The 26577-nt window shown below is 40.0% G+C and overlaps 1 protein-coding gene across 4 annotated transcripts in view; it reads right to left on the reverse strand.

The window, feature by feature from the left end:
- Window positions 1-26577, reverse strand: part of TMEM132D (transmembrane protein 132D) — a 215712-nt gene that overhangs the window by 33298 nt on the left and 155837 nt on the right. For all 4 annotated transcript variants that reach the window (XM_052690816.1, XM_052690815.1, XM_052690817.1 and 1 more), the window contains one exon: window positions 3878-4021. In XM_052690816.1, coding sequence (XP_052546776.1) covers window positions 3878-4021 — 144 coding nt within the window. The remainder of the gene's footprint in view (window positions 1-3877; window positions 4022-26577) is intronic.

The following is a 26577-nucleotide window of genomic DNA, read 5'->3' on the forward strand; positions in this document are numbered from 1 at the left end:
TTCACATTGTGGTTAGCTAGTGGAATAGACTGTGACTTCTGAAACAGGGGCTTGCTCTTCTTTGCTGCTCTTCATCTTCTGCTCTGCTCTACCCCCATTGCAGGTTGCATTTCTCCATCTGTCCTCTCCTCCCAGTGACTCACTGGACAGACACAGGCCAGGATGAATACAGGCTTCTTGCTTTGGACCAGGTGAGCTATTAAACTCAATCAAGCTATAACACACAACTCAAACCACTCTTACTGTGGCTTAAACTTAAGAAATAGGAGGGAAACTGGGATTCTTCATACACTTGTTTCTAAATACTGGTGCATCTTCGCAACACCTCCATTTCTGTGGCCATGTCTTCACCTGCACACATGGTGGTTATCTTTTCCAGCTGAAAACTTGTGTGATGATGTGTCCAAAATTGTATTGCAGAAAGAATCTCAAATGAACTGCCCTCAGCGGTGTGCATGACATAAGCAACAGCACTGAGACTGCCAACGCTAAACCAGGGAGCAGATAAAATCCTGGACCTGACTACGTTCTCCTCTGATTTTGTACTCTGTCACTCCACCAATTTTAAAAGAACTCAACTTTCCCCTGTAGTGCACACAGAGTAAGGAAGAAGAGAAGCAGCTGCTGAAAGTTTAATGCTTTAAAACACTGTTTGCTTCAGGCTGTTTTAGGTGCTCTGATACTTCACGTTCTATTAAGTCTATCACTTGGTCAGAAAGATGTTATTTTGCCACAGATAGAACCAGGCTAAGCGTTACTGGAAGTTCTGTTTATCTGAAGTAATATCATAGAAATTGCCATGCGCTTTGTTACCTCCTTCATATATTCCAAAGCAATCAGAATAAAGCAGCTATTAAGCCTTCACCTGACTGGGAGTAGCTACCTACTACTACTACGTGGTTGGAACAGTTTTGTATCTCTATCTGAAAAGACTGAAAATGCAGAGCATTGAAAAGTGATGCTTTGGATATTTCTCTGCTTTGGTAAGGCTAAAAAAGGGTCCATTCTCATTTGTGAAGCAGTCTGTAATTTGCCTCCCTTACTTTGGAATGGTTACTCCATCAGTGTAGGCTAAATCATTTCACGCCATCTTTTGCCATTAGTGATATTGTTTAAGTGGACTAAATTCTGTTCTGACTTTTTCAACCAAGTTCAGGTAGATGCAATTTGGTAGAAGTGCTTTGAAATCCGCAGCGAAAGAAGTGAGTAATAAATGTGGCTCCTGTAACTAGAAGTGGAGATACTAACATCCAACAGGGAAAATGAGCTTAACGTCTTCATCAAACAACACGAAAAACAGAAGGAATAAAAGATGTTACGTGACAGATGTGTTGAAAATCCTGTAACAGTGAAGACATAGAAACCTAAGACTTTATATTTCAGTGGGCATTTAGAGCAGACATTTTCTCCCATTTTTTATTTCCTTTCTCTAATGCCCAGAGAATAGAAACTCTAATTACTGTTGCATGCTGAAGGCTGGCCACTAATTGTATAGCTTTATCTTCATTACATAAGATGTCTGTGAATAAGGCTTGGTCTGAAACAGAGCAGGTAAACTGAAAACTCAGACATTTTCAATTAAAAGCTCACTTTAAACTGGTGACTCATTTTAATGCTCTTGAAATCTGCCATTCTACTGCAGAAGAGTGAACTTTAGTGGGATGTTTGTAGAAGCCTGGAACATCTTTTCTCTGATTAGATTTTCTGTCTGCTGTAGGTCTTGTCATTAGCATCAGTGTGAAAGGGTATATATATCAAAAGCACATAAACCTTTATAGGTACATTAATGAATTTACAGATGACAGATACATACATAGGAATTACTACCACTTTAAGTTCTTTGCCAGGGTAAGAGATGAACATACTATATACCAAAACAGTTGGAGGTTTATATAGGCCAAAACAAAATGATTTGATAAACAAGAACTGCAGAAAATAAAATTTATGTTTAAAATATATTCCAGATGATATATTTGCTTTCAAATTATTTTTCCAGTTCTCTGAATAAATTGAAAAGTTAATTAATTTATGTGAGTGAAGACTTAGCTCATTAACTTCAACAACACAAGGCAAGAAAAACAAATTATTTCTTTATATTTTAAAACTTAGATTCAGTTCATCAATTTGCTGTATTTGGCAGATTTATCAGATTCTAAGGGGCTCCATAGAAGCAAAAAAGTTGTCTAGATTAAGACAGTCAGAAAGACATTTAATCAGAAAATGCCAGCATGGTGGCTATTCAGATAAATAGAAGACCTGAGTAGATTCTAAAATGAAAACATAAGTGAAGATGGACTTCTAAATTGCATGGGCTCATCTTGTGTAAAAGAAATTATCATGAAGAAATTGCTTAAAACAAGTCCAATAAGTATCAACCTTACAACATTTTGACAAAAAGCTAAATCTGCTTAGAAAAAATTCAAGGGAGATTATTTAAATCCATACCCAGCTCTATTCTTCAATTACCCTGCTCCAGGTTGTCATTCCCTCTGTGACATAAAGTTACACATCAAACTTCCAACAGTTCTCCCATATGACAGTAACAAATAAGCGCCTGCACTCTTCTTTTCCTTTAAAGACAACTACCTCCACCAGGAAGAGTCTTTTTCAGCTAATGGGGCCCAAAGAGGCCTGCTTGGAGATAAACAGTATCCTCAGCCATTTCAATCTAAAGTAAAATGAACGAAGGTAAGATGAAGAATGCTTAGCATTCCAGTCAGTTTTAGTCTAAGGCAAATTTCACAAAGGCCAAGTCCTCAATATGGTGCAGTTCACAAAAGTTAATGGGAAAACAGTGGTTTCCAGCAGCTGGAGGGGTGGCATGGAGTATTTTTAATCATTTTGTGACATGCTGGTTATGTTAAAAAAAGAAAGAACGTTTATTTGTAGCCACGTCTCTTATTTTGTCTTCTCATGTGACAGCCATGCATAAGTTTGCAAAAGCATATAAGCTGCTGTACATGAGCCAACGTTTCTGTCACCATGCTGGAATGCCTTCCACTATCTCCAATAATCATCATGGTCGACTGTGACTTCCACTGCAATTAATGTACATGAGCCATTAACTAACCTGAGCAGAAATATTCAGGGCTTCTTATAAACTTTCAATGTTTACTGGTACAAGATGAATGTCTTCATGAATCAGTACACCTCTTGAGGGTCCATCCTGACCCTAAGATTTCAACAAAAACGGTGGCTTAGAAATCTTCCTGCAAGATATCTCCTCATCATTTACTGAAGAAGCATACACTGAGAGTAAAAGGTACGAGTGCCATTATATTGTCTGCTGTTGCTGCTTATCTTTCAGAGATCAGCCTACATAGCTGTTGTACAGAGTAAATCCATTGGTCAAGTGTCTTATCAAGTAGTTTCCAGTCCATGACTGGCAGGCAACGTGCTTTCTGTGGGGCACTCTGTTAACTGCAGAGAATCACAATTTCAAAGCTAATGTTTGCAGTACATGACCGGCTTAGTACCAAGAAAAGACACGAGCTTTGAGACACACAATTCCTATACCAGTGTGGCAAACTAACTTCAGAGGAACTACTTCCTTTTCTAGAAGATCAGCTGCCAACTTTCCTGACCCCACACAACCCATATAACTGAAGAGTAAAAAGCAGAGGTAGAATGAACTCTGAAAATACTTTTCAAAGGTGGGAAGTGACAGGCAGTTCCAAGTATTTGACACGTAGATTGGAATATATGCAATTTCCTGTTTGTTTCATTGCTCCACCGAACCAATCTACACATAACAGTGATAATAAACCTTAGTTTCTTGGCAGTATAACAGTTAGAAAAAGAAAGAACTTGTCACATTAGAGAACATGACTGTTTTGTTGGGCCTCTCCCTTGGTGCAATGAAGCAGTATGAGCCTACCTTAATGACATCTTCATCTGATGATCTGCACTCCACAGATTCCAGAAGATCAGTCACAGTCCCATCATCTTCTACAGAGATCACTTTGACAGGGACAGCCACTGTTTTCCCAGTGAGGATAGCTGTGTTCAGGATCTCCGCTTCCTAAGAGACAAAAAAGCCCTTTTGATTAGCATATTTCACTATTACTTCATTAATACCACCTAGAATCAGCATTACATTAATTTCTAAAGACAATTCTAAGAATTATTCCCAACACGGTAGGCAGAAAGAAAAAATGTCCTCCCTTCAATCCTGGAACCAAATTTCCAGTTCTGACTTAGGACTGCTAAGACATTCATCATACACTCGTTACTCTTTCATGAATACTCATCAGGTGTCAGAGCAACCTGGCGCCCAAGGCATGATTCTGTGCCATACTAACAAGACATTTCTTGCTTCTAGCAACAGTGAAGACTCCATCCTGAGCACACTAGTGACCATGCTGATCACAAAAAAAAAATAACATACCTTAAGTTTGGCTGTTTTATCCAAAATACACATATAAAAAAGAAATTCTAGCCTTAAATGCAGGCTTTAGGCTGGTCTTGAAGATGCAAGTTGGCAGATCCAACTCATGTCCCCTAATTTACAGCTAGTGAGAATGGCTAGTGACAGTGCCTCTTGTGACAGGAAAGATCTGGGTTCTCTTGCTCTACTACCTAGGGAATTAGAATGCTGCCTTTCTGGCCTCATCCAAAGGACTTCATGCAATGCAGGGCAGTAGGGAATCAGACTCTAGCCAGGCTTTTTAGGATTTATCCTTGCTCATGTTGGGTAGTTATGGGCAAGAACTGCATGCAATTGTTTCTTGTCCATGGTAAGGGAGTTGGAACCAGATGAACTTTGAGGTCCCTTCCAACTCAAGTCATTATATAAATCTATGATTTATCTATTAATGAGGCTCATGCAAACCCATCCTCTCTCAAAAAGGAAGGATGCTGGGAAGGTTTAGGCTCCTTAAGCAAATTCTGCAGTGACGTGTTACAAGTATGCCATCACTGTGAGGATTATCACAAAATCTGCACCTTCCATTTGATTTATTACTTCTAGCACCAAGTTCTGATTATGCGAAGAGCCCAGGGCTAAGCAGCACCCTCAGTTACCTGGATGTTATGTCAGTCGTGCACAGCAGGAACTGCTGACTTGTGCCAAAATACACAGGAAGCCCAAATTGGTCCCTGAATTCTTCATCTCCTTTTTGTAGAATATTGCTCACTCCTGGAAAGGTCTTCGAGCTTTTCAGAATCATGCCTGCAAATCACAGACTATCCCATAGAACAAGAGGCTCTTGATTTCAGCTATCTCTTATGAAATAAATGCTTCCAAAGCCCCCCAAGTGCTAACTGCTCATTACCTAAATAGCTCACGCTATGAGCTTTGAGATTGACCTGATTTCACTCATGGAAGACAATAAAGTAAGAGACTGAAATTGAGTTACTGGGAGATGATGACTCCCCCTACTGCCTCTTGGGCTAAGGAGGAGAAGCTGAGACTTTTCTCATCTAAAGGGTTTGGATCAAAGAGACCTTTTCTTATCACTTAAAGAAATAGAGATACTTTATTCCGACTCAAAGCAATATGTAAAGAAAGAAAAAAGCTCACGTTCTTTTGATAGCTGCTTTGCTAAAGTTTTCCCATCTTCCCCGTGATCTTCAGGGGAGGGTGAAATAGGATTTCACAAAAAGAGAATTTATGAAAATCCTCTCCCTCCCTCAACACAAAAGCCCTTCAGATATTTTGAAATTATAATTTATATCAATATGAGAACTGTACTGTAAGGCCCATCTGTCATGAGTGCACATTTGTGCTCAGAAGAGGATATATTACTCAGGCAACCGAGATCTTGGGAAGATTTGCAATTAAGTTTCCAGATTCTCTTATTTATTTCAGATCTGAGCTTCGCAGCGAAGCTACCACATGCAGGTTATTTAGATCCAATTGCCACTCTCCTGTATGCTCCACTGAGCTAGAAATGGGGCAGTTTGACAGAACAAGTGCTATTAAGCATCCATGATAATTACAGAATCCAAGCATTAGGTTCCTACCTCACAAACATTTTGCACGAATTGCATTTCAGTGGGACTGTTTGAGGCCACAGCACATGCCTAGCTGCTTGCAACTAGTGCCAAGCTGAAAATACCTGCTCCCCCAAGCAGAAATGCCCTTCTTCCCCCAGTCAGTATGTTACAAAATGAACCTTGTAATTATTTTATAAAGTAAAGAGAGATTTAATAACTAACCCTCTGAAACAGTATGATTAATGAGGTCTGTTCACCAAAGGCAAATGTAATTTCCCATGGTAAGAACTAGTAACTGATAACGTTCCTCAAAAGCTTCATGAATTTGTGTTTCCAAATTCTAAGTCCTGGCTTTGGACATTCTGAATATGGACTACATCCTAATGTACACGATACCTGCTGCTCCCTGGAAATGCATGCAAAACCAAGTTACTCAGTACATCAGCTATGTCACTGTCACTAGCTTCTGTTCCTTCCCAGTCACTTTTGAAAAGCACATCTAACACACAGGGAATTTCTGCATGCCCAAAGTCTCAGCTGGCTTGAAAGCACCATAACATCTTGACATCTTGCCCCCAGAGCCACGGTCCAACTGAGCTGAACTTCAACCAATCATGGCAGTAATCCTGAAGACATTAATGGGAATGCTTAAATACCAGGGGATGAGTATGTACATTGCTGATTCTAAGAGAAGGAGGTAAATTCATGTTTTATTTCTAAAACCAAAGGTTCCAGAGTCGAGGTTTTATAGCTTTTGTCTGTATTCACATTCTAGATGTATGTTCGCAACCAAAGTGTTTATGGAACTGTGCACAGCCCCATGAGCACAGTGTTCAGCATGTGACAGTGCTGCTAATTCTTAGGCAGTCGTAATGATGTCCATGCCTTTCTTGTCCGAAAGAAAAGAGGGGTGAAAAAAATTATTGTCTGGAGTTCATGGAAATAAACACAGTGTTTTTCTATCAGTAAGTGCGTGCCCAGTCCCAGGAAAACAAATCACCCAGTACTTCTCTAAAGCAAAACAAACACAAAGCAAGCAGGCAATGTCTGCAGCTGTGCTGGACTAACTGAGCTGTACATTCTGTCTGCAGAGTCTTCAGTATGTCCACACGCAGGGGTCTGGCGGATGATTTCTTTAAGCACCTGGTTTGCATCTCTCCCTTCAACGTAGAGGCATAATAACAATTTACACCAATTTATGCAGCGGGGGCAGAGCAAAATGTTTTTTCAGTCATTTGTTTAATGGTAGAAAGGGCTTAATGTTCCCATGGTGAAAGCGTATGAAAATTATTTCATTTGAGGAAACAAACATGATGCTTATTTAGCTACATAGAGATTTATGGATCAGAGTCTCAGCATGTAAAAGCTATAAATCTAAATAGTTTCTAATTTAAAAGTGTTACTTTTTGCTGCTTAAGTGATAACAGAATATTCTGAAGAAATATTACTTTCTTTATCCATAACTAACACAGATTATGCGAGATATCATGTTAGGGCATTGCAAGATGGGAATACTTACAGGTTTTGCAAAGCTATAGAAAAGTACTCAGACCACATAAGGTTGCTTCCTTGAGCAGCTATTAAAAAGTTGCTGATCTTTCTCTAACCATTACATAGCATAGCTCACGTACACGGATCTCCTAAAATAACCAAAGGAAATAGGAAGAGCAATCAGGGAAAAACATTTTTCTCTCACAATCGAAATGGAAGACCAGGTAATCTTTATTCTGAAATTACTACTGCATTCAAAAATGGTAATACTGTCCAAGTAGATTCTGGAGTGAGCGTTCTTTGCCTGCTGAAGAGATTGATAATAAATAACTGAGCATATTAAGCCCTCCAGCAGAAGCACATTCAGAAGATGCACACAGTAAGTATCTATTTAAGTAGATACACAGAAGGGAACACCTATTAGTTTTTCAGTTTCAATTGGTAGCTTCTGTGCAATTTAATTACCTTTGGATATCTCCTACCTTATAATTCCTGGGGTGAAAGAAAGAACTTTAACAATATCTTTATAACTCATAAGGCATTTCTCTTCTTCCCTTTGTTCTCCCTCCATAAACATTGTTTCCTAATGTTTGTATTAATGATGATTGCTAAAATAAATAAATATACAACCGATTCACGCTCCTCTTTGAGTCTCCACATCAGCTTTGTCTCAGAAACATTTTGTCTAATAGTAAAACGCAAAGAAAAAGCTGGTAGTGATTGTCAGCATTCTTTTCCAAGAGCGTTTAGCAAGGTTCAGGAGGCTGTAATGCTGAATCCTTGTTAGCCCTCACAAGGCTCACAAGCAGCAGTAAGACACCAGCTTGCTTTCCAAACAGACCTCCAGACATATTTTTTCAGAACAACTTGGGCTGATGTGCAGCTCGTACCCTTCAGGAGGAGGAATATTTGTCCTATCATAGTAAACAGGGAAGAAGTATTATAAAGCCACTGCAGCTCTACGAATCACATTTCATAAGCACAGCAGATCTCCAGTTGCACTTCTGATTACAGTGGTAGAATACATTATTTCCAAGCTAAACATCTAGCTTCTAAAACGATGCTTGGTTCTTCTTTTTTTTTTCAATAGCTATCTTGGCTTTCGAGTTTGCCATCGACAGATTGCAATAGGGAAGAGATGAAAATGATCATGGAAATCTCCTGAAGCACAGGGCATGCCAGCAAGAGGGAATGAATGGCTGCCTGGAAATCTGCCCTGTTTGGACACAAGCACCTTCCATTTTCCTCACAGTGTTGCTGTTGCTGTTGTTTTCATTAATCAGACATTAGAGCATTAATCCAGGGTACCATCATGAATATATCCATTATTTATGTCTAAAGGCCCAGATTTTCCACCTCTTCAGCAAGCAGCCATCCTATTTGTATCAGAGGATCCACGCCTCAGTCATGCATAACTAATTTCAAATCTTATTTAGCATCAAGTCTCAGAATTAAGAAGCTAAGTGACAGCTGTTTAATTAACTCCTTAAGCTGATTAGAAAGCATTACCGAAATCCCCCCAAGGAAGAGTTTATAACTGTCAAGAGAGCCTAAGGCCATGCTAATGCTTCTGTTTAAATTTAGTAAGCTTCTAAACCAATAAAGTATAAATGCTTGACATCCTCATGGATGTGGTCAAACTCAGCTTTTTTTTCCTTATGCTACCACTGCAAGGGTAGAAAATAAGAACAACAAGATAGGAGGGATTTGAGAAGTCAGAAAGCAGCAGCTGAGCAATAAAGATGCACCTCTGAAGGAGCTGCTGAGAGGTCACAGCACCCAACACTTGGCTGCACTGGATTAGCAGCCGACACAGGAGTAAAGCTGAGCTTGCACCTTAAATGCAGAGTCATCTCCCAGCTTCTGGTCGCAAGTACAAAGGTTTGTTCATAGGTTCTTAAAACTTAAATCCACCTTTAATGATAAGATTATGGCAGCTGAAGTACAAGTTTTAGAAGCAGCTGGGGAGGCTAGATACACGGTGGTAAAGAGGAGCCGAAATGCTCCAAAGCAAATTTCCTTGGTTGTATTACATTATTGTCAGATCTGAGCTTGCAAACAGCTTGAGCTCAGGCCTAAAATGTCATTGTGTTTGGTCTAAAAGCTTGGAGTAAATGAAAGAACTCTGAATTCCTTACTTGCCTTGTGGTTCCTAATCTTTTAGGATGCAAAAAAATAAAAAGGAGAAATTGAAAAATTAGATGCAGTTCTCCTGTGCCCAAAGGAACTGTGGATAGAAAATAAAACACACACAAAATAATTTCTGAAGTCTGCAATATAAATGAAAGAGCTGACAGTGTTACCAGTACGAGAATGATGAAACCTGAATGCAGAAATGCGAGAATGCTGACACGAACATCAAAACCAACTGTTTTAATGTGTGCACTTCTCATTGTGAAGAGTGGAATCTGAAGTGGGAATGGAAGATCGGAGAGGAGCATATTAATTATGTTTTATTTAAGAAATTGCTACTTAAATGGTTTTTGCTTTTACTCAGTACCAGCAAGACAGCTCAGATGTGCTCAGCTTCAGGACACAGAGTAAAAAAGAACAGAAAATGAAACCCAGGTGTGTGCTTCTCTGGATACATCTACCTGCTGACTCTGAATCTTCAACACAGCTGCTAGACAGGGAAAAATGGATTTTTTTTAAAACAGCAAAATGTGATTGCAAAACCTTGGCTGATAAAGAAATGGGTGGCAGAATTTGTCTGAATATATTTTTTCTTCTTTTTTCAGGCTGTGATCCCTTGAAAAGTTCATAATGCCGTGCAACGGGGGGTGTCTCCTCCAGCCACTGTCTCACACCTCCTCCACTGGGGCAGAATCAATGCTTATACAGAGCCAGCAAGATTAAACAACCCATGTGGCCAAAAATCAATCTCTTCTGTTGCTTTGGGGGGTTCTGCCAGATCCATACCCTGTTCCGCTTCACAGCACCACTCCTCAGATGGAGTCTGGACATGGGGAAGGTCTGGGGAGGCACAGTTGGGGTGAGAGGTGGGGGACCAATTTCCAGGCTGTGTTTACATTGCCTGGGAACGTTATGAAACTTCAGCTTGAGCAAACAAACAAATTTCAGGTTGCTTGCAGTTGTTTCAAAGCCAAACAAAATCCATGTTTGATTAGCTGAATTATTTTTCCTACCTCGTTTACATATGATAATAAGCCTAAAATTGTTGGCATAGAGAGGAAGTAACACAAGAGTCACTTTCTTCCAAACATTACACCCGTTTAACCTCTTATTACTAATTAATCCTCTCATCCCCTTGGTTTGTAATCCTTGATCTCTGACACGATTCAGGGACTCAGGTAAGATTTTTGTCACATAGCTGAGATGTTGTGTTTTGCTGTCTGCAGAAGATGCAGCATGAGACCCAGCTCCTGGGGAAAAAGGACCATCTCATACTGCTGTTCTGAGAGGTGACATTCACACCATTTCAAATTTCAGGGCAGAATCTGAGAGTCAAGACTCAAGGGAGTTTTAGGAAGAGAATAACCAAAGACACAGTCTCCTGCAAAGGCAAGGGGAGGCTGCTGGCTTCATGACATATGTTGCATTAAAATGACCTCTCTTATTGATACATCTTATTCCAAAGTGAATTTCTCCTTTACTAATCCAAAAGTATACACAAAAAGAGGCAAGTGCTGAATTGTAAGAGCAATGCATGCACACACATCCTCCAGCCAGCCGTGCACAAATCATGCACAAACTTATTCCAAACATGAAAATAATTTCCAGCCCTGCTACCCTGTTTTATAATGCAATCCTCCCCAGACTTGTCAGCTAAAAGCATTCTTTCAAATTGCCTTTTCAGCTGAAAGTGTAAACAAAAATAATGAGCTTAACTAATAAATTCTTACTAAACAATATTAGCAATGAACTATTATGGACTAAATCCAATACAAACCGCAAGATTTGATTTCAATTTTCACAGAACCACGTATTTTCTGTAGTTCGAAAAAAATAACTTCCTTTAAACACCAGAGAAATCAGTGACATTAAAATCATAAGTCTCCTATCCAGGTTCTGCAAAGGCTGCTAAAAGTTAATGATGAAATATAGCTGCCTCTCCAGTAGGCCTGACAGATAATCATTTTCTTCTGAGAATCAATCACCACCTTTTCAGTGATTTACAGGTGCCAAGACAATTATACTACAGGCTAAATATTGTCTATTTAGTTCCTGTTTCTGAGAAATTGTGACTGCTGGGGTATTACAGTCTAGGAAATACCACAAACAAAGGAATTAGAGGGAAATTATAATAGCAGCCCAGAAGGTCCAGGAGGAGTGCATGTTTGTCTTTGAAGTTCAGTCAAATATCGATGGGCCAAAAAGGTCACACAGAAAACCAAGCTGGTGGGTTTCCAAGAGTCACCACGAAAATTCAGCAGAGCAGCTGCAGCCTGACCAAGATATGATGGTGGCTCAGCAAAGACATAGGGCCAATTTATTAATCTTGCAGGCAGGTGCATCCTCACTGAAGCCAACTTATCAATATTTGCTTTTCTCAGAATGAATTAGGCTCAGAGGCTGCAGTTCCACAGTGGGATTTCACAAAGAGCACAGCAGGCATACAACATGGGCAGCAGTTGTTTCCAAAGCTGAGTATTATAGGCTATATCTCACTTCCTAAATTAACATGAACAACTTCATTTCATGCCATATCTGACATACAAGTATTTCCAAACCGAGTTTGTAGCAGTCCTAGAAAAGTAAACCAATGGCCAGTTCTTTCCTGGCACAGCAGGTAGCCTCTTTGCAAGACAAAAATGAAAACACAAACTAAGAGCTCGACTGGCATATTTACTTTCCAAACTTTTTGATTTTGAAGCCTTCAAAATGTGGTCTTTCTTGAAGCTAAGAACATTACTGCATTGGAATGGGGTTATGATGGAGACAGAGGAGGTTCTGCTCCAGAAATGAACAATTTGGTGAGGACAAGCAGTGAAATGAAGCTGCATATAAATACAAAGCACAGCAATCACAGTGTTCCAGTTAAAAAGAGAGAACAGCCAACAGCTGGGTTGTGCTGTAGAGAAATAAGTAACATGGGATAATCACATAAGGCTGTCAGTCCTTCCAATTATCACACTGTTTGGTTTTTGTATTTATGCAGTGTCCAGCTCACACTTCTGCCCTGAGCTCCAGCTGCTGAGCCAACCAAAACAGGTAACTGCTGTCATGGGGGTGAGACATGGCAAGCACAGACTATCACTGCAAGAACAAAAAAGGGGTGATAGGACATGCTGCCTTTGGTGCTCTTACTTACAGCCTTGCTACTATTCAGGAATGGAACGGTTTGTAAGAGTACCAGGAGGCTGCCCAAGTCATACTGGATTCTCTTTGCTCTCAAGCAGATGAGGGGTCAAATTCTTCACATTGGAGGTCACTTTTTTTCCTATCTATAGAGTAAATGCAAATTTTAGTTTACTTGAAATGACATTTTGCTTTAATGTCTAGCATTTAGGAATTGTGTTAGCTTGCTTTTGGCAAGTCCTGCTTTGTTTTTTGATGGTTAGCAGTGCTACTACGATTGCAGGAAGCTGCCATGTATGTTGCCTGTTTATCAAAGTCAAGCAGCTACGAAGACTATGAATTGTCAGGCTGCAGTTCTTCAGAGAAATTGATAATTAATTCACAGGCTCCAAACTGTAACTCCATGAAGCTGTGTGTGCATACTTGATTTTGGTCTCTCAGCAGACCGCTTTAGCTGATAATCAAGGTTTCCTCAAAAAGAAAACCAACAAAATTGGGTAGGGATTCCTTGCTTTCCCTGAGCAGACATCTTTGCAGGGGGGACAGGGATGTCCTGTTGCCAAAGGAGGGTCTCTCAGAGGAGCAGGGCTGGGAGAGCTGGGCTGAAAGTATGCAATACACTGTGTGCGATGCTATTGAATTGCTGAGACTTGAGAGACTGGTAGGGACACGTCATGCAAAATTAGCTAAGCCCAATCAAAATTTCACACATAGGGTCAGCATCTCAGCTCCCAGATTGACGTGCCAGCATGAAGGCTTTTTTGATTCTCAGGCCTGCAGTGGAGGAGCCAAACGTCTAGGTTTGTGCCTGCAGGGGTCTGCAGCTCTGTCAGGGGCAGACGATGGGATATGATGTCAGGATTTCCAGCAACAAAATGAAAGCTCTAGGAGATCACTTCAAAGAAAAGATGTCAATAAGATTCTTGCAATGCAATTTAGCAGAGTAAATATTTGGTGCAATGTGTAGCAGAGCCAGAATAACTGGAGAGCGCTTTGCCTTCCTGGAGGGAAGTATTAAAAATCCCCAAACAAATCACAGCCCTTGTCTAATATATCTTCTCTTTCTTCTTTCACTTGCTTTTGTCATTCCTGGACTGGATTCAGAGCTGCACATCAACCCTTTCCCTCTTCCACGCAGCACTAACCCCCATGCATTTGGTGGGTTGAAGGGAATACAAAAGGGCACAGCCATGGAATCCTGCTCCCACCTGCCATACAGCTCCTTGGGGGCTGGCCAGCAAGAAACAGATTACAGCAACCATTGTGATGTGGACATATACAGCAGACAAGTCTGACAGCTCCTTTTTTTGTCACTCTCTTCTTTCCAGAGCCACACAGTGATGACATTTGTGTCCTTCCCTTGGCCCTTTCACCATGGCCGTCCCCAGAGCAGGGGCAGGGCCCTGGGACAATGAGGGCTCCTTGTTGTCTCAGCTCTCTGTTCTGGCCACAAACATATTTCTACACTGCTGCAGCTAGGAAAAGATAAGTGAAAGAGAGCTGAGGCTGGTACTAACAGGAGATGGGAAGGCAAGTAGGCAGGGATCTCCAACAAAATACCCTCACCTCCATGCCAACCCTTAAATGAGGTGTGGGAAGGGCTGGATCCTGGCTCCACCCCATCTGAACACTTAGGTGCACTGCTTGCACCTAAACTCCCCTGAGTTGGCCTTCCCTTCCCACCAGCTTCTTCATCACTGCTTCAGGTCATGACTTAGCATTTCCACTATGCTGCTATCTGTTTTCTTTCTCCCACATAACAATATTCGCCAGCTTCTGCACCAACTGGAAATATTGATACACAGATTAGGAAGGCATAGGTGAGTCAACAATCCCACCAGTTAAGTCAAAATATTTTTCTCAGAAAAAAATATTTCTGAGTGCTTATCACAGAGGTGTAAGTGATGGCTATATCATGTACAGCAAAGCAAGAAGCCTCCCTAGACGCAGGCCTTTTGGGAATCATGCCCAGCAGAGCCCTCTGAGATAGGCAAAACAGATGGAACAAAAGGAGATTTTGTTTTCTGAGCATGCTTAGACTTTTCGGCTGTTTTATCAACAAACGAATTCACACCTGAAAACAACTTCAATATCATCTTGTAATGTGGGATGATACATCTGCTGAGGTCCGTCTGTCAGTGCTTTATGCAGTTTTCTTTGTATTTTCAAGCCCTGCTGGGAGACATCTAATTATTTTCACATACCAGGTTACTGCCATGAGATTTGCCTTGGTGACTCATACGTCCTCCGTTAGCCGCATGTTTACAGTGACCCTTCTGAATCTGCATTCACATGGGCAGAGGTATCAGCAGACACACTGATGCAGCTGTCATGATGATGGATATCCACACAGGACTCCCCTTCGTGCTGCTTTGCCCAGCTCTGCCCAAAGCTCACACACCCAACATGCATCACCGATGAACTTGGCGTTTTGAGGAGCTTTGTAACCTCCGCGCACAAGGCAAGTGCCTCATGTTTAGCTCAAAGGTGACACTTTTGCCCCATCCCACCTAGCTGCTCTATCATCTTCTACAATTTTCCCTGCTTTTAATACCTACCAGTCATCTCTTTCACCTGCACATCCATGTTTTTACCCAGGACACGTGCAGAGCTACTTACGTAACAGTGCTCTTTAAAACTCATCTCTGCCATAGTGACTACAGAAAGTTTCAAGTCTCTAAAATACATTTGTTCCTCTCCTCTCATCTCTGACTATTGGTTTAACTCTGTGAAACCAAGCAAGATCTGCCAGCAAAACAATTAAATCAAAGTGCACATGTGGTGTTTTTAAATGCATACATAGATTCAGTTCCCTTGTCTACAGATCACTTCTCAGAGAGGAAAGAGTTTTATGAGGAGCAAGAGAATTCATGCTGTCCCGGTCACCCTGCAGAGGAGAAGTGACTAAGTTACCTATTTTGATGCTTCCTTACAGATTGGCTGTGTAATTTTAATAGCACATTCATTTTTAGGAATGTCAAGTAATAAACAAACAGAGCTAAACTGGGACCATCACAGGAGCCTTGGAAACCTGCCTCAAAACCAAAAATTCATTCATGAGCAGACTCACAGCAGGGATGCCTGCAGCCAGCCGGTTCGGTCAGTAATTAGCTCTTCATTTGAACTTTTAACAGAAACACAAAAATAAACAACAGGGACATTCAGAAGAAAAAAAAACAAAAAAACATATAATGTTCCAGCTCCCATATGGCAAATGGGGCCAAAGTCTGCTCTGGGACATGTGGCCATGACCTTCATAAGGACACAATGGTGCTCAGGGGCAGAATTTGGGTCACAGTATGTCCTTAGAAAAAATTCATGGCAGGGAACAAATAAGGACAGTGGTCTCTGCTTGGGCAAGATGGAGGACAGTGCAACTCATGCAACTGTGAGTGAACTCATGCATTCCCTGTGCCATACGTTGAGAAGGGCCCTGACATCTCTAGGAACAGAAGTAGGTGAATGCCATTTACCTCTGGAGTAACACCACCATCCCACAGTTGAAGAGCACTGTACCTCCCACCACTGCTATCCCCAGACCAGCAACACTGGTGACACAGGTGGATGTTAACCCACTGGACTGCAAATTCTAGCTTCACTGTCATCAGTTATAATGTCCTTCATCTGCCCTCAGAAACTTCCAGCATAGAGAACACCATGGAGGCTACAGGTCCTGATGTGGGGCTCAAAATTCCATCTTAGCACATTTGGTTTTGGTCAGGAAATTTGGAGACATACATATATATATTTGATATGGCTCAGAAACCAAAATCTTATTACCCCTAAAAGACTAGTTACAAGCCCCATGCCCATGAAGATGTTTCAATGCCTGGATTTTAGTGGCACTTCTGCGTCAGAACCTTTCGAGAATGATTAGCTTGTGACAACAACTACTGCCAGATCCTCTGTAGGTCTATTTGGATACAGCTTCGCTGATGTGCCAAGAAACTGACCATACATTCATTTCCCCAGTAATATGTGGAGAACGTTGCACAGGGCACTGTAAGACTTGAATGAAGACAGAATATTTTTAGATCTGGTGAAGAAAGAAGAGAAAAAAAGGAGTGAGCCCACAAGCTCTGCTTTGAAGGTTTAGCTTACGCAGATTTGTGACAAATTGTTTTTTCTGCATGAGTTTGAATTGATACAGATTTACATGAGTGGTTAAAAAGTAATACCAGTTGGGAAATAAAATCCCCAAAACCACCACAGCAAAGCAATAAACTTAAGAAGCAATTAGACAGACAGAAGAATGATCAGAAATGTTTTACAATAGAAAAAAAATATTAATAACAGAGAAAAAGAGAGCGGTTGGACACTTGTAATGCTGGTTGTGGCAGGCTGAAAGCAGAGAATCCAAAAAGCCATTAGAAAAAAGACATGAAGAGTCTTGTAATAATATCCTGGGGAACATGCCTGCTTCAGATTCAATGATTTTAAGACTATATTGTACATTCTGCAACAATTGTTTAAAGTCTAATCTGCCCAGAATGATTGGTAAAGAACTTATGTTAATGTCAGTCCAGCGTCCTTAAGGAAATACATTCTGGACTTGACATTAAATTACATATTCTGTAACCAGGACATTTGAAGTATTTTCCTAATCTGATGGATGCAGAGATCTCTATCCAATAATTCTCCCGATGTCGTGCAAGAGCAGCAGTTTCCTTCAGCTTCCTCTTATTTAAAATTAGAGAAACAATCACATATTAACCACTAGTCGTTCTGTAATAATTATGAAGTTGTGAACCAGGATAGTTTCAGTCTGTAACACAATAATAATTAATATTATAATCTGCAGTGTTCAGTGACTGCATAGGAGGCTGTTTCCAAGGTCAGACATATGGAAAGGAGTGGGACCCGCACTATGTCTGATGGCTTCAAAGCAAAAATTAGCATAAGCCTGAAAACTAAGATGACATTGCTGCAATATGATAAAGTGTAACTTTGATCAAATACAACTAAAAGTACCTCAACGTATTCGCCATTTTTGCAAATTTTGCAAATTAAGTACAAAACTCTTCAGGAAATCTTTCTTCCTTCCAATGTGTTCAGAAGAAAGCTTACATTTAGGAAGGAAAGGGAACCCACAAAGCCTTTCATGAAGAGTTTATAAAGCACTTGATCTGATAAATAACCATGCCAGATGCCAACATTGTGCCTGGTGTGCCTGTTTATCACCCTGTTACCAGCCATATAGACTGCCTGTAGACATTTGCTCCCGCAGGAGGCAAGTTGATAAACGGCTGCAGTAGGCTCAGCTCTGGTTTGTGACAAAATTATTTATTGGGTTAAAAAAGAAAAAAAAAAGAAGAAAATCTTTAGATGACAGCAATAAAAGCTTGGTTCTTCTTCAAGGTGCTGCCAGGCACATGGGACTGATACAATCTGACTTTGGCTTTTATTTGCTTAGGTTCTCCTGTTGGTTCAAAATCTATGAGGATTTAGAGGCCCTGCAGCTATAACTGCACACAACTTCTAACCTATGCCAATAAAATAACAGTTTTGCTCAACAAAAGGTTGTTTTCAAGAATCAAAGTTATTGTGATGGCTTGTGCTGGCTTCAGTAAGATCTGGTTAGAGCAGAATTTACTAGGCTGAGCTGGTAATTTATCAGTGGGTAAATGGTAACCACAATCTCCCCATCAATCAATGCTTCTTTTATGCCTTTCTGCTTTCTATATTAGAATTTCCTCTCCATGAAAAGCAGATTACCTTTTTTTGCTTTTCTTTTCGAACATGCTTTAAGTTTTTTGCTATTCACATTTAGAACAATTGAGAAGGGCCCCAAAAGAGCCAGGTATAAAATAAAGATGACTGAGAGAGGCTGAGAGAAGTCCATGGGATGGTCACTGGTCTGGAGATGGGGAACAGACAGCCTCCACCACATCCCAAAAGAGAAAAGAAAAGCTATGAGGTAGCAGGCCTCCAAACAAACAGAAGATGATTTTCCACATAACAGCTAAATCATGGAATTCATTGCTGCAGAGAACAGGAACGTTTGCATAGATTGACATAGATTGCATAAATTTAAAGAGCATTTAGATGAAATCATGAGGTAATAGAACAGATCACACTTCTGGATCACAAATATGCAGAGGTACATAGCCTTGAAAGCTGCTTTCCTTGCTCTTACATTATCACGATGGAATTTGCTCTCAGTCACTGTCAGACCTGAGGAACTGGATCTGAAATATTTTTAGCCTTAGCCCGTGCAATTCTCTTGATAGGAACAGTACTCTGTTTGCTGTAATTGTAGTTTAAAAGCAAAATTAAAACTGCTTCCCACAGAGTTGTCCATCGATTGTCCAGTTTTCAGTCTTTCATAGATAAATGTGAAGAACTGTATTAGCGGAATGGATTTTGGTACTATGGAAAATATAAGCCCTCAATATAAAATATTAAATTATTGCTGATTAATTCTTTTATGGGCTTGGATTGCCACTGATTTAATACTCTTGGATAATTACTTCTATTATAACTGTGTCTTTGATTTTTAATTAACCGTACAAAGTTTCTCATTCAAATCTAATATTACCTTTGTTAACACTGTTAACTCTCTGTTTAGATATTCTTCTCACATTAAACTATAATGCCCAGACCTTAAATTCTGCTTTTTTATAACTATGTGAACAGATTCCATATGAGGCTTATTTATTCTACATCATCACCTACCAAAAACCCCTTCTTCAGTAGCCTGAATACTGATGTCTGCCAAGTAAACCCATATTCTCAGCACTGCCATTCTCACATCACCTCATCAGACACATGTGGTTCCCCTGCTACTAATTTGGTTGGTCATTTCAGTAAATATATATATAAATGTATATATATATTCATACATATATGAAAAACTGAGAATCTGGGTGTCAATTCTCAGAAGTTTTGAAGACTTCCTCAGGACGTATGAAGATCTGGTAGAATTTCTGGAGATTCTGATGCTCTCAACTACTTCTCCATTGGGATTTCCAAATAAGTTCAACTAAGAATGAAAATCTTTGCAGCAAAACTTCAAAACAAAAACTAAAGAAAAAAACAGAAGAAGAAGAAGAAGAAAAGACACAAATGATGTGCTGCAGCTCTACTGCCACCGTTGGAAGCTCAGCTGTGTTTAGAAGCGTGAGGTCTCGGCTGTGCCCTGATTCTGCCTGGTCACTGAGCTGCCTCTGAACGCTGCTGAATCCCAGAGAAAGGGATGCCACAGCCTACACTGTGGTTAATGAAACCAAGAAAACGGAGCCTAAAAAATAATTATTTTGTGCTTGAGGAAACATGGAAATAATCATGAGCTGCTTCAGACTATCTGAAACTAAATTATTTGTATTCAAATATGTGCAAAACCAATGATCATTTTTGGTTTTGATCAGCTCAGCTTAGTCTGTACTTTAGGGAAATTAATTTGATGCTCTGGGTGTAAACATCCTTTCAAAATGCTTACCATAAAGCAATGTTTTCCTCCTGCTCTCCAGAGCACCAGAGCAATTTTCAAAGCATTCCCATTGATAATGCAAACAAAACACAGACCACTTCATCAGGAGGATGCAAAATTGCAATCAGAAAAGTAATACTCAAAATGAAATTTAATCTGTATTCACATTATCACCTGGTTCCTTCCAGGCCATGTGTGGGCAGTGTGCAGAGATTTCATGCAGGTTCAGTTGTGTTTATGGTTGCTAAAGGCTACAAGCAGACAGAAACTACCCACCCAGATCACACTGGAAGCAAAGAATGGTGTCAGGAGCACTTTTACAATGAACCAATATAATCTTTTTCTAATTAAGTTAGAGGGTCAAAGCATTTACAGACTCCTAATACTAGAGGCATTCTACCAGAACTCCATATCACATTTGGGTGTCAAGCTGACTGCAGTATCTTTAATGTCCTCTTACAGAGTGTTGTTCAAAGAGAAGGAGATGTCCTTATTGGAAATGGACATCTCTGAAAGCTGCCCATGAATAATGCTGGAGCTGAGCTTTGCCTCCCTGCAAATGTAATGAAGCTCACAAAACATTTCCATGTGCTGCAGTGTGCCGGAGTGACAGCAGCACCATGCTGGAGATCAGGTGGGATGGTTTGTGAGTTCAGCCCCAGCACCTTGAAAACTGGGCCCACAGCTGTTTAGAAGTGGAGGAGAGATTAAAGCCTCGTGTTTTGTGACAAGGAGACACGAATCTGAAATCCTTCCTGGGAAAGTAAGAAGCACAGACCAAGCTTGAAGGACAGCAAGCAGGCAGAGCTGAGGCCTCGGAGCACTTTCTCCTGCAGCAGCTAGCAGCACTGAATTTCATGTTACTGTGAAATAAGAATGTAAATCTTCCCCAAGGAAAGCAAAAGAGAACCACAGCCCCATCTCTATCCTAGTTCTCAGCCCCTGTGTGGATCAATTGTCCCTGCTGTACTAGCAGAGAGTGAAGCAGACTTTCTTGCATTAATTTTCTGTTGACTTAGCTGGAATGGCTCAGCTTTGGGTCTGATGAGGGCTGAACCCCTGGACAGGAAGTTATGGCAGGGAGACTGCTGACCATGCATCACAGGAGGACTCACTCTCTTTTCTTCGTGGTTGCTGATGTCCAGAGCTATTATTCATCTTCCTTCATTTTCCTTTCCGTCCTTCTGTAATTGCTTGGGGATATTAAGGGCTGCCAACTTTGGGGTCATTATTAACCCTAGGCAAAATGCGCATTGGAAGATGAAACTTGAACCCCACCTGGAAGCTCTAAGTAAATGAATGACCGATGAAGAAATAAAGAATCTCTAACAACAAAACAACAGCATTTGAAGAAGAAAAAGGCAAGAACACCCATGGTAGAAAATTAAAAATATGAGGCCAGACTATCGATTTCAATACACTGGTCATCACCCTGCCTATTCAAATCTCATGAGATTCCAGCCAGCTCTTGATCAGTGTCATGATGCTTCTCAATGACATATGGAGAAGTTCTGCCTTTGATCGCAGCTACTGCAGATGATGTACGCATTACACTCTGACTAGTTTTATTCTGATTTTGTTCTGGTTAAATGAACAGTTCTGAAACAGGCATCTAAAGAAAACTTTTCTACTATCACAGAGTAAGCAGAAAATGTACAAGAATCAATTTTAAATCTGACAGAATGATTAATTTATATCCCCAGATTTTTCCATCTGCCAAAATATCAGTTCAGTTCCTATATAATGCCGCAGGTGTGTGACTGCTGGAATTGAACACTGCTAAAAGTAACTTGGAAACTTCAGAGAGCAGTCCTGTGCAGGGATTCACTATTTGACAGCAGAAACTGTTACTCTCTTTGACAATAACTTTAAATGCACTGGCATTTTGGCATTTTTTTTAAATACACTTTCCATTTTTAACATGTTTTAAGGAAAAAAAGAAATGGTTGCTTGAAAGCAAGTGACCCTAGTCATTCCAGAGAGGTTCATCTATTAGACTGGCAGAGAATGTGACTCCTAGAAATTTCTACTCTGCACAGGTTTACATTCCATTAGAGAGTAGGTCTTCTACAACATAATTTCAGAGCAAGCATGGCTGCAAGAAATCCGAAAAGGCAACCTGTCAATCTAGACCCAGCAGGTTCTCCCTCCAGCCTCCCAGATAGCTTTCAAGGACATCTACTACAAGCCTGTGAAAAGAAAGCTACTTTAAGGCCTGGGATTTATAAAAAGTGCTGCCTATTTGTGCTCTATCTTTTGTCAATAGTATTAAGATTTACAGTTTGCACTGAATTATCCAATGACCTAAATCTTACCAAGTATCAAAATCTGCTTCCTAGATAAAGTCACGCTAATGTTTGATACATTTATCAGTTCCAGGAACACAGTAGTGCTTACAAGCATGGATATTTCTCAAGTCTTCTTCAATAGCAGACAAAAGGGAGGCTACAAATGAATTACAACTTATTCACACCAGTGCTTTAAAATAATTACCAACTGCTTATTGTCTGGAGACACAATAATACAATTCCTGCCTCCTGATTTCACACAGACTCCTGAATATAGTAAGGCACCGTTTATTTAGCTAATGTAAAGTATCCAACTCTAGTGCTGACACCTCCAGAATGATTTATTGTTCTTTCATTATGCTAAATACTTGGGATAGATCATGCCTCATTATACAAAATATAATCCACTGCCGTTCAACTGAAAGAGACTTGATATGGGAGAGGCAGGGGGTGCTAATTGTCAAAATAGCTTCATTGTGACATATTCTTTCAGTTTCAGAGTTCAAGCATTTGACGTGGTAAGATTGTCTGTCTTCACTTCTTTCTAACATCAAAAGAATGTTGCTGAAGCTCCAGGAAGTCAAATGGGAGTTGGAAGGAGAACATTAATTTTCAACTTTACCCATCTCCTTTTTTAACCCAAAATACACTATGGACTATAATCCTGATCCCATAGGGCACTTTCAGGAAAGCTCCTATGAGCTGTGTCTTACCAGGTAGGCTGCCTTGCCAAAATAAGAATATGAATTATGAATATAGCCAATAAATTGGGCATAGTGTTTTTCACACTCTGCAATTACAGTGTATTCTAAAATAAAATTTGCTTCCAGTTATTTCCTAAACTGGCAAAGAAATGTGTGCAAAGATTGCTAAAATAATCAACAAAATTGATGCCAAACAAAATCTTCCAAACTAAAACCTACAGCCATGTTCTCTACTATAAGCATCAACAGATTTATGTCACGTACAGCTCAGGCTCAGAAGGAGTCATCTGCTACTACACATCTACCAGTAGATTTCACATCTGGGAAGAAGACTTGGCTTACCACATAATACTGACAGGGGACAAAAAAAGTTTTCTGTCCTGAACCTCCAGTATCAAACTTCTCTAATTTCAACAGGAGCTTGATCACTTGGCCCAAGCTCCTTTAATGCCCAGTGCTGTGTCTTCCTCTGATACCCAGCTGCTCTCCCATCATCTGCCCTCAGCAGTGAAGACACCTTATTGGGGCAGCTGATCATGCCTTGGGATAGTGAGAAATGTACCAACTTCAGGGGTCAATTAGAAGTCACAGAAATGAAGAAACAATAATGGCTCCAATGTGCACAGAAAAGGGAAATCAAAATGAGAAAGATACATCCCTGTAGTGATATAAAACAACTCCTTTCATATTTTTCTCCTTCTGGGCAAATTTAATCTGTATTATAAAAGGCTCCAGCCATCTGAGGCACTGGGAAAGTCCATCTAGTAGCAATGAAGGCAATGCCGAGCAGATAGAGCACTATTAAAGCCTTCAGCAGACACAACCTATTAAAGCAAAGCTGCCACCATTCAGACATTTTGCTAGACATGAGCCTGAAGGCTGCTGGGCTCTTGGGGTTTTTCTCCAGGTTTTGATAGAGGTCGAAGAGCAAAGTCATAAAAATATCCCTCTCTCAGCCACCTCAGGGAAATACAGTCACCCAGGCAGATGAAATGGAAGAAAAGGAAGAGATTTCATTGAAAAAAACCCTCTACTGAGAATTTAAGCTTTTTAAGCACCTGTGAGAGATTGTGGACATCATTTGAAGCTTTCTAAACTCTAAAGTCTGTCTTAAGCTAGGTTTATGTTACATAAATGTTTGCTTTCAAATTCATGATTATTATGAAAGATACAACATGAACATAATAAATGATTGCGGTATTAAAGCACATTTGACAGCATCATCTTGAGTGCTGTTTCCCTTAATGCTCTACTTACATGGCATGGAGGGATTTGCACAGAAACTGCATTAGGATGAACAGAGTTCAACAGTACAGCCCATGACATCTTCTTCCCTTCTCACTGAACAATTCATAATAGCCAAAATACTGTGAAAAGTACAACTTCAGGTTTGAAATACGGAGATGCTAGTGCTGGCCTGCTGCTTGGCAGAAAGGTGATTAGGACTGGAGGCAATATGGCACTAAAGCTCCTGGCTTTAATTTTATTCCCACGGCCTTTGGCTCATGCTTGAAACTGCATTTACAAGCCAAAGCAGAAACACGGATTAAGCAAGAGAAAAGGCACTGAAGACAAGAGGTAGATATATATAGAGAAAGAGATGAATAAAATTTGATCTTGACTAGAATGATTCTTAGATCTAAGATTTCATGGCTCCTTTGCTGTTCACACTGCCAAGAGCATTTTATTGCATTCAAGTTATAGTCAAATGGATACCTTGTAGTTTTGGTTCCCATGTAATCTAGACATTTTGAACTACTTCTTGTATTCAAGCTTCAGTGTAAATGAGATGCCTAAAACCAGCACCCTCTATGTTACTTAGAAGAGAAAGGAAGAAGAAATTGAAGCTGAAATTCTCAGATCATTTTTATTAGTGCCTCATTGTTCATGGTGATCCATATCTAACCAGTGCTGCATCCCACTGCAAACTGAAATGATCAGAGAAGTTCAGAAGGTGACATAAAAGCAATCTGTGGCACTAATTCATTATTTGGAAGGTAAGTTTCAAAGTCCAGTTTGAAGGGATGTTTCAGAATAACTCTCATTCTTAAAAGTATCAAAAAAATACAAGCAGAATTTTGGTTTCCAAGATACTGATTTGTTTATGAATTTTGTTGCTCTTGCTTATTATGTTTTACTTTTTAAAAATGGAAAATAAAATGTAATTGTCCAGGAATGCAATTATGAAATTACCTAGCCTGCCTATAAAATTCAGTAATATTACACATCATCAAATAAAAGAAAGACTGAGTAGTATCCACTCATCTTCTAACAAATACATTTTAGATACTAGGCTACGTTCCCACAGACTCCTTGATTCCTCCTGCTCTTCCCCATATCTAAGCTACTTCTGATGGCTATAATGGTCCCTATAGATAGCAAATTGTTGTGATTAACTTGCAGCATTTACATTATTTTTTATTTCTGTTTCAGTTAGAGATGTCACCTATTTCTGAAGTGTTTTACTTTTAAACAATTAAGGCTTACTCAAGCAGTTAGCACAAAAAATATTTGAAATGTTAAACCAGCATCTCAGACAAAACTGTTGAACCCAATTTAAATCCTGTTGTTCCTTAATACTCTGTAAAATACGATAGTGTCCACAGCATACTGATATATGATATATGATATATATTCTTTCTGTGCAACAGAAAGAAAGAGGCCAATGTGTTACATGTGATGGTTATTAAATGGAAACGCTGACCGACCTTTAAACGTGCTGAGGCTGGGCACGCTGATTTAATGAGAGCAATAAGGGGCAGGTGGGTTTAGAATTCCTGCTGAGATTAGATCCTGAGCAGCCAATGGTCTTTGGAAAATGTTTTTTAACACAAGCTGTACACAGGGCCAGGTTTTGCACTACAGGAAGAAAAGCATCTTTTCATTTTAACTTTATCAGCCAGGCTTCTAACAGCCTCGTGACTAACATATATATACAGTCAATGCCTTAATGATTGGAGTTTTTTGAACATGTTTTTTTCTCTAACTACATTCAAATGCAGAAAAAAAGGAAAAAAATCTCTTGCTTTGTGTCTTATCTCTGGAGTTACATGCTTTTCCTTTTTTTTTTTCTTTTTCCTTAACAGATCTCATGCATTTGGGCCAAATTCAGTAAAACACATTCTCAGTACACAGCTACAACTACTCAAAATATGCTGAAATAAAGTAGCTGTGTTGTGTCTATGACACATTCCTAGTGCCTATTGTACTCTGCCAAAACTTCCATGAGCCATTCAACACTGAGCAAGCACATTTTCAAACCAATGTGCATATCACTGAAATGACAGGATGAATCTGGCTCTGCCTACCAGTGCCAAGCCGCTGAAGGAGCCGTCCTTAACTATGGCAGGGACCACACAGAAAGGGCAGAACCACTCAAGCATTCACACCCCTACCAACCTGACCAGTCTGCTGAAGAAAAGCATTGCATAAGCCATACTCTTTCTTACCTTCCCACATTTAGTTCAAC

This window comes from Tympanuchus pallidicinctus, unplaced genomic scaffold (genome assembly GCF_026119805.1).
Source record: "Tympanuchus pallidicinctus isolate F22 unplaced genomic scaffold, pur_lepc_1.0 scaffold28, whole genome shotgun sequence".
Taxonomy (NCBI): domain Eukaryota; kingdom Metazoa; phylum Chordata; class Aves; order Galliformes; family Phasianidae; genus Tympanuchus; species Tympanuchus pallidicinctus.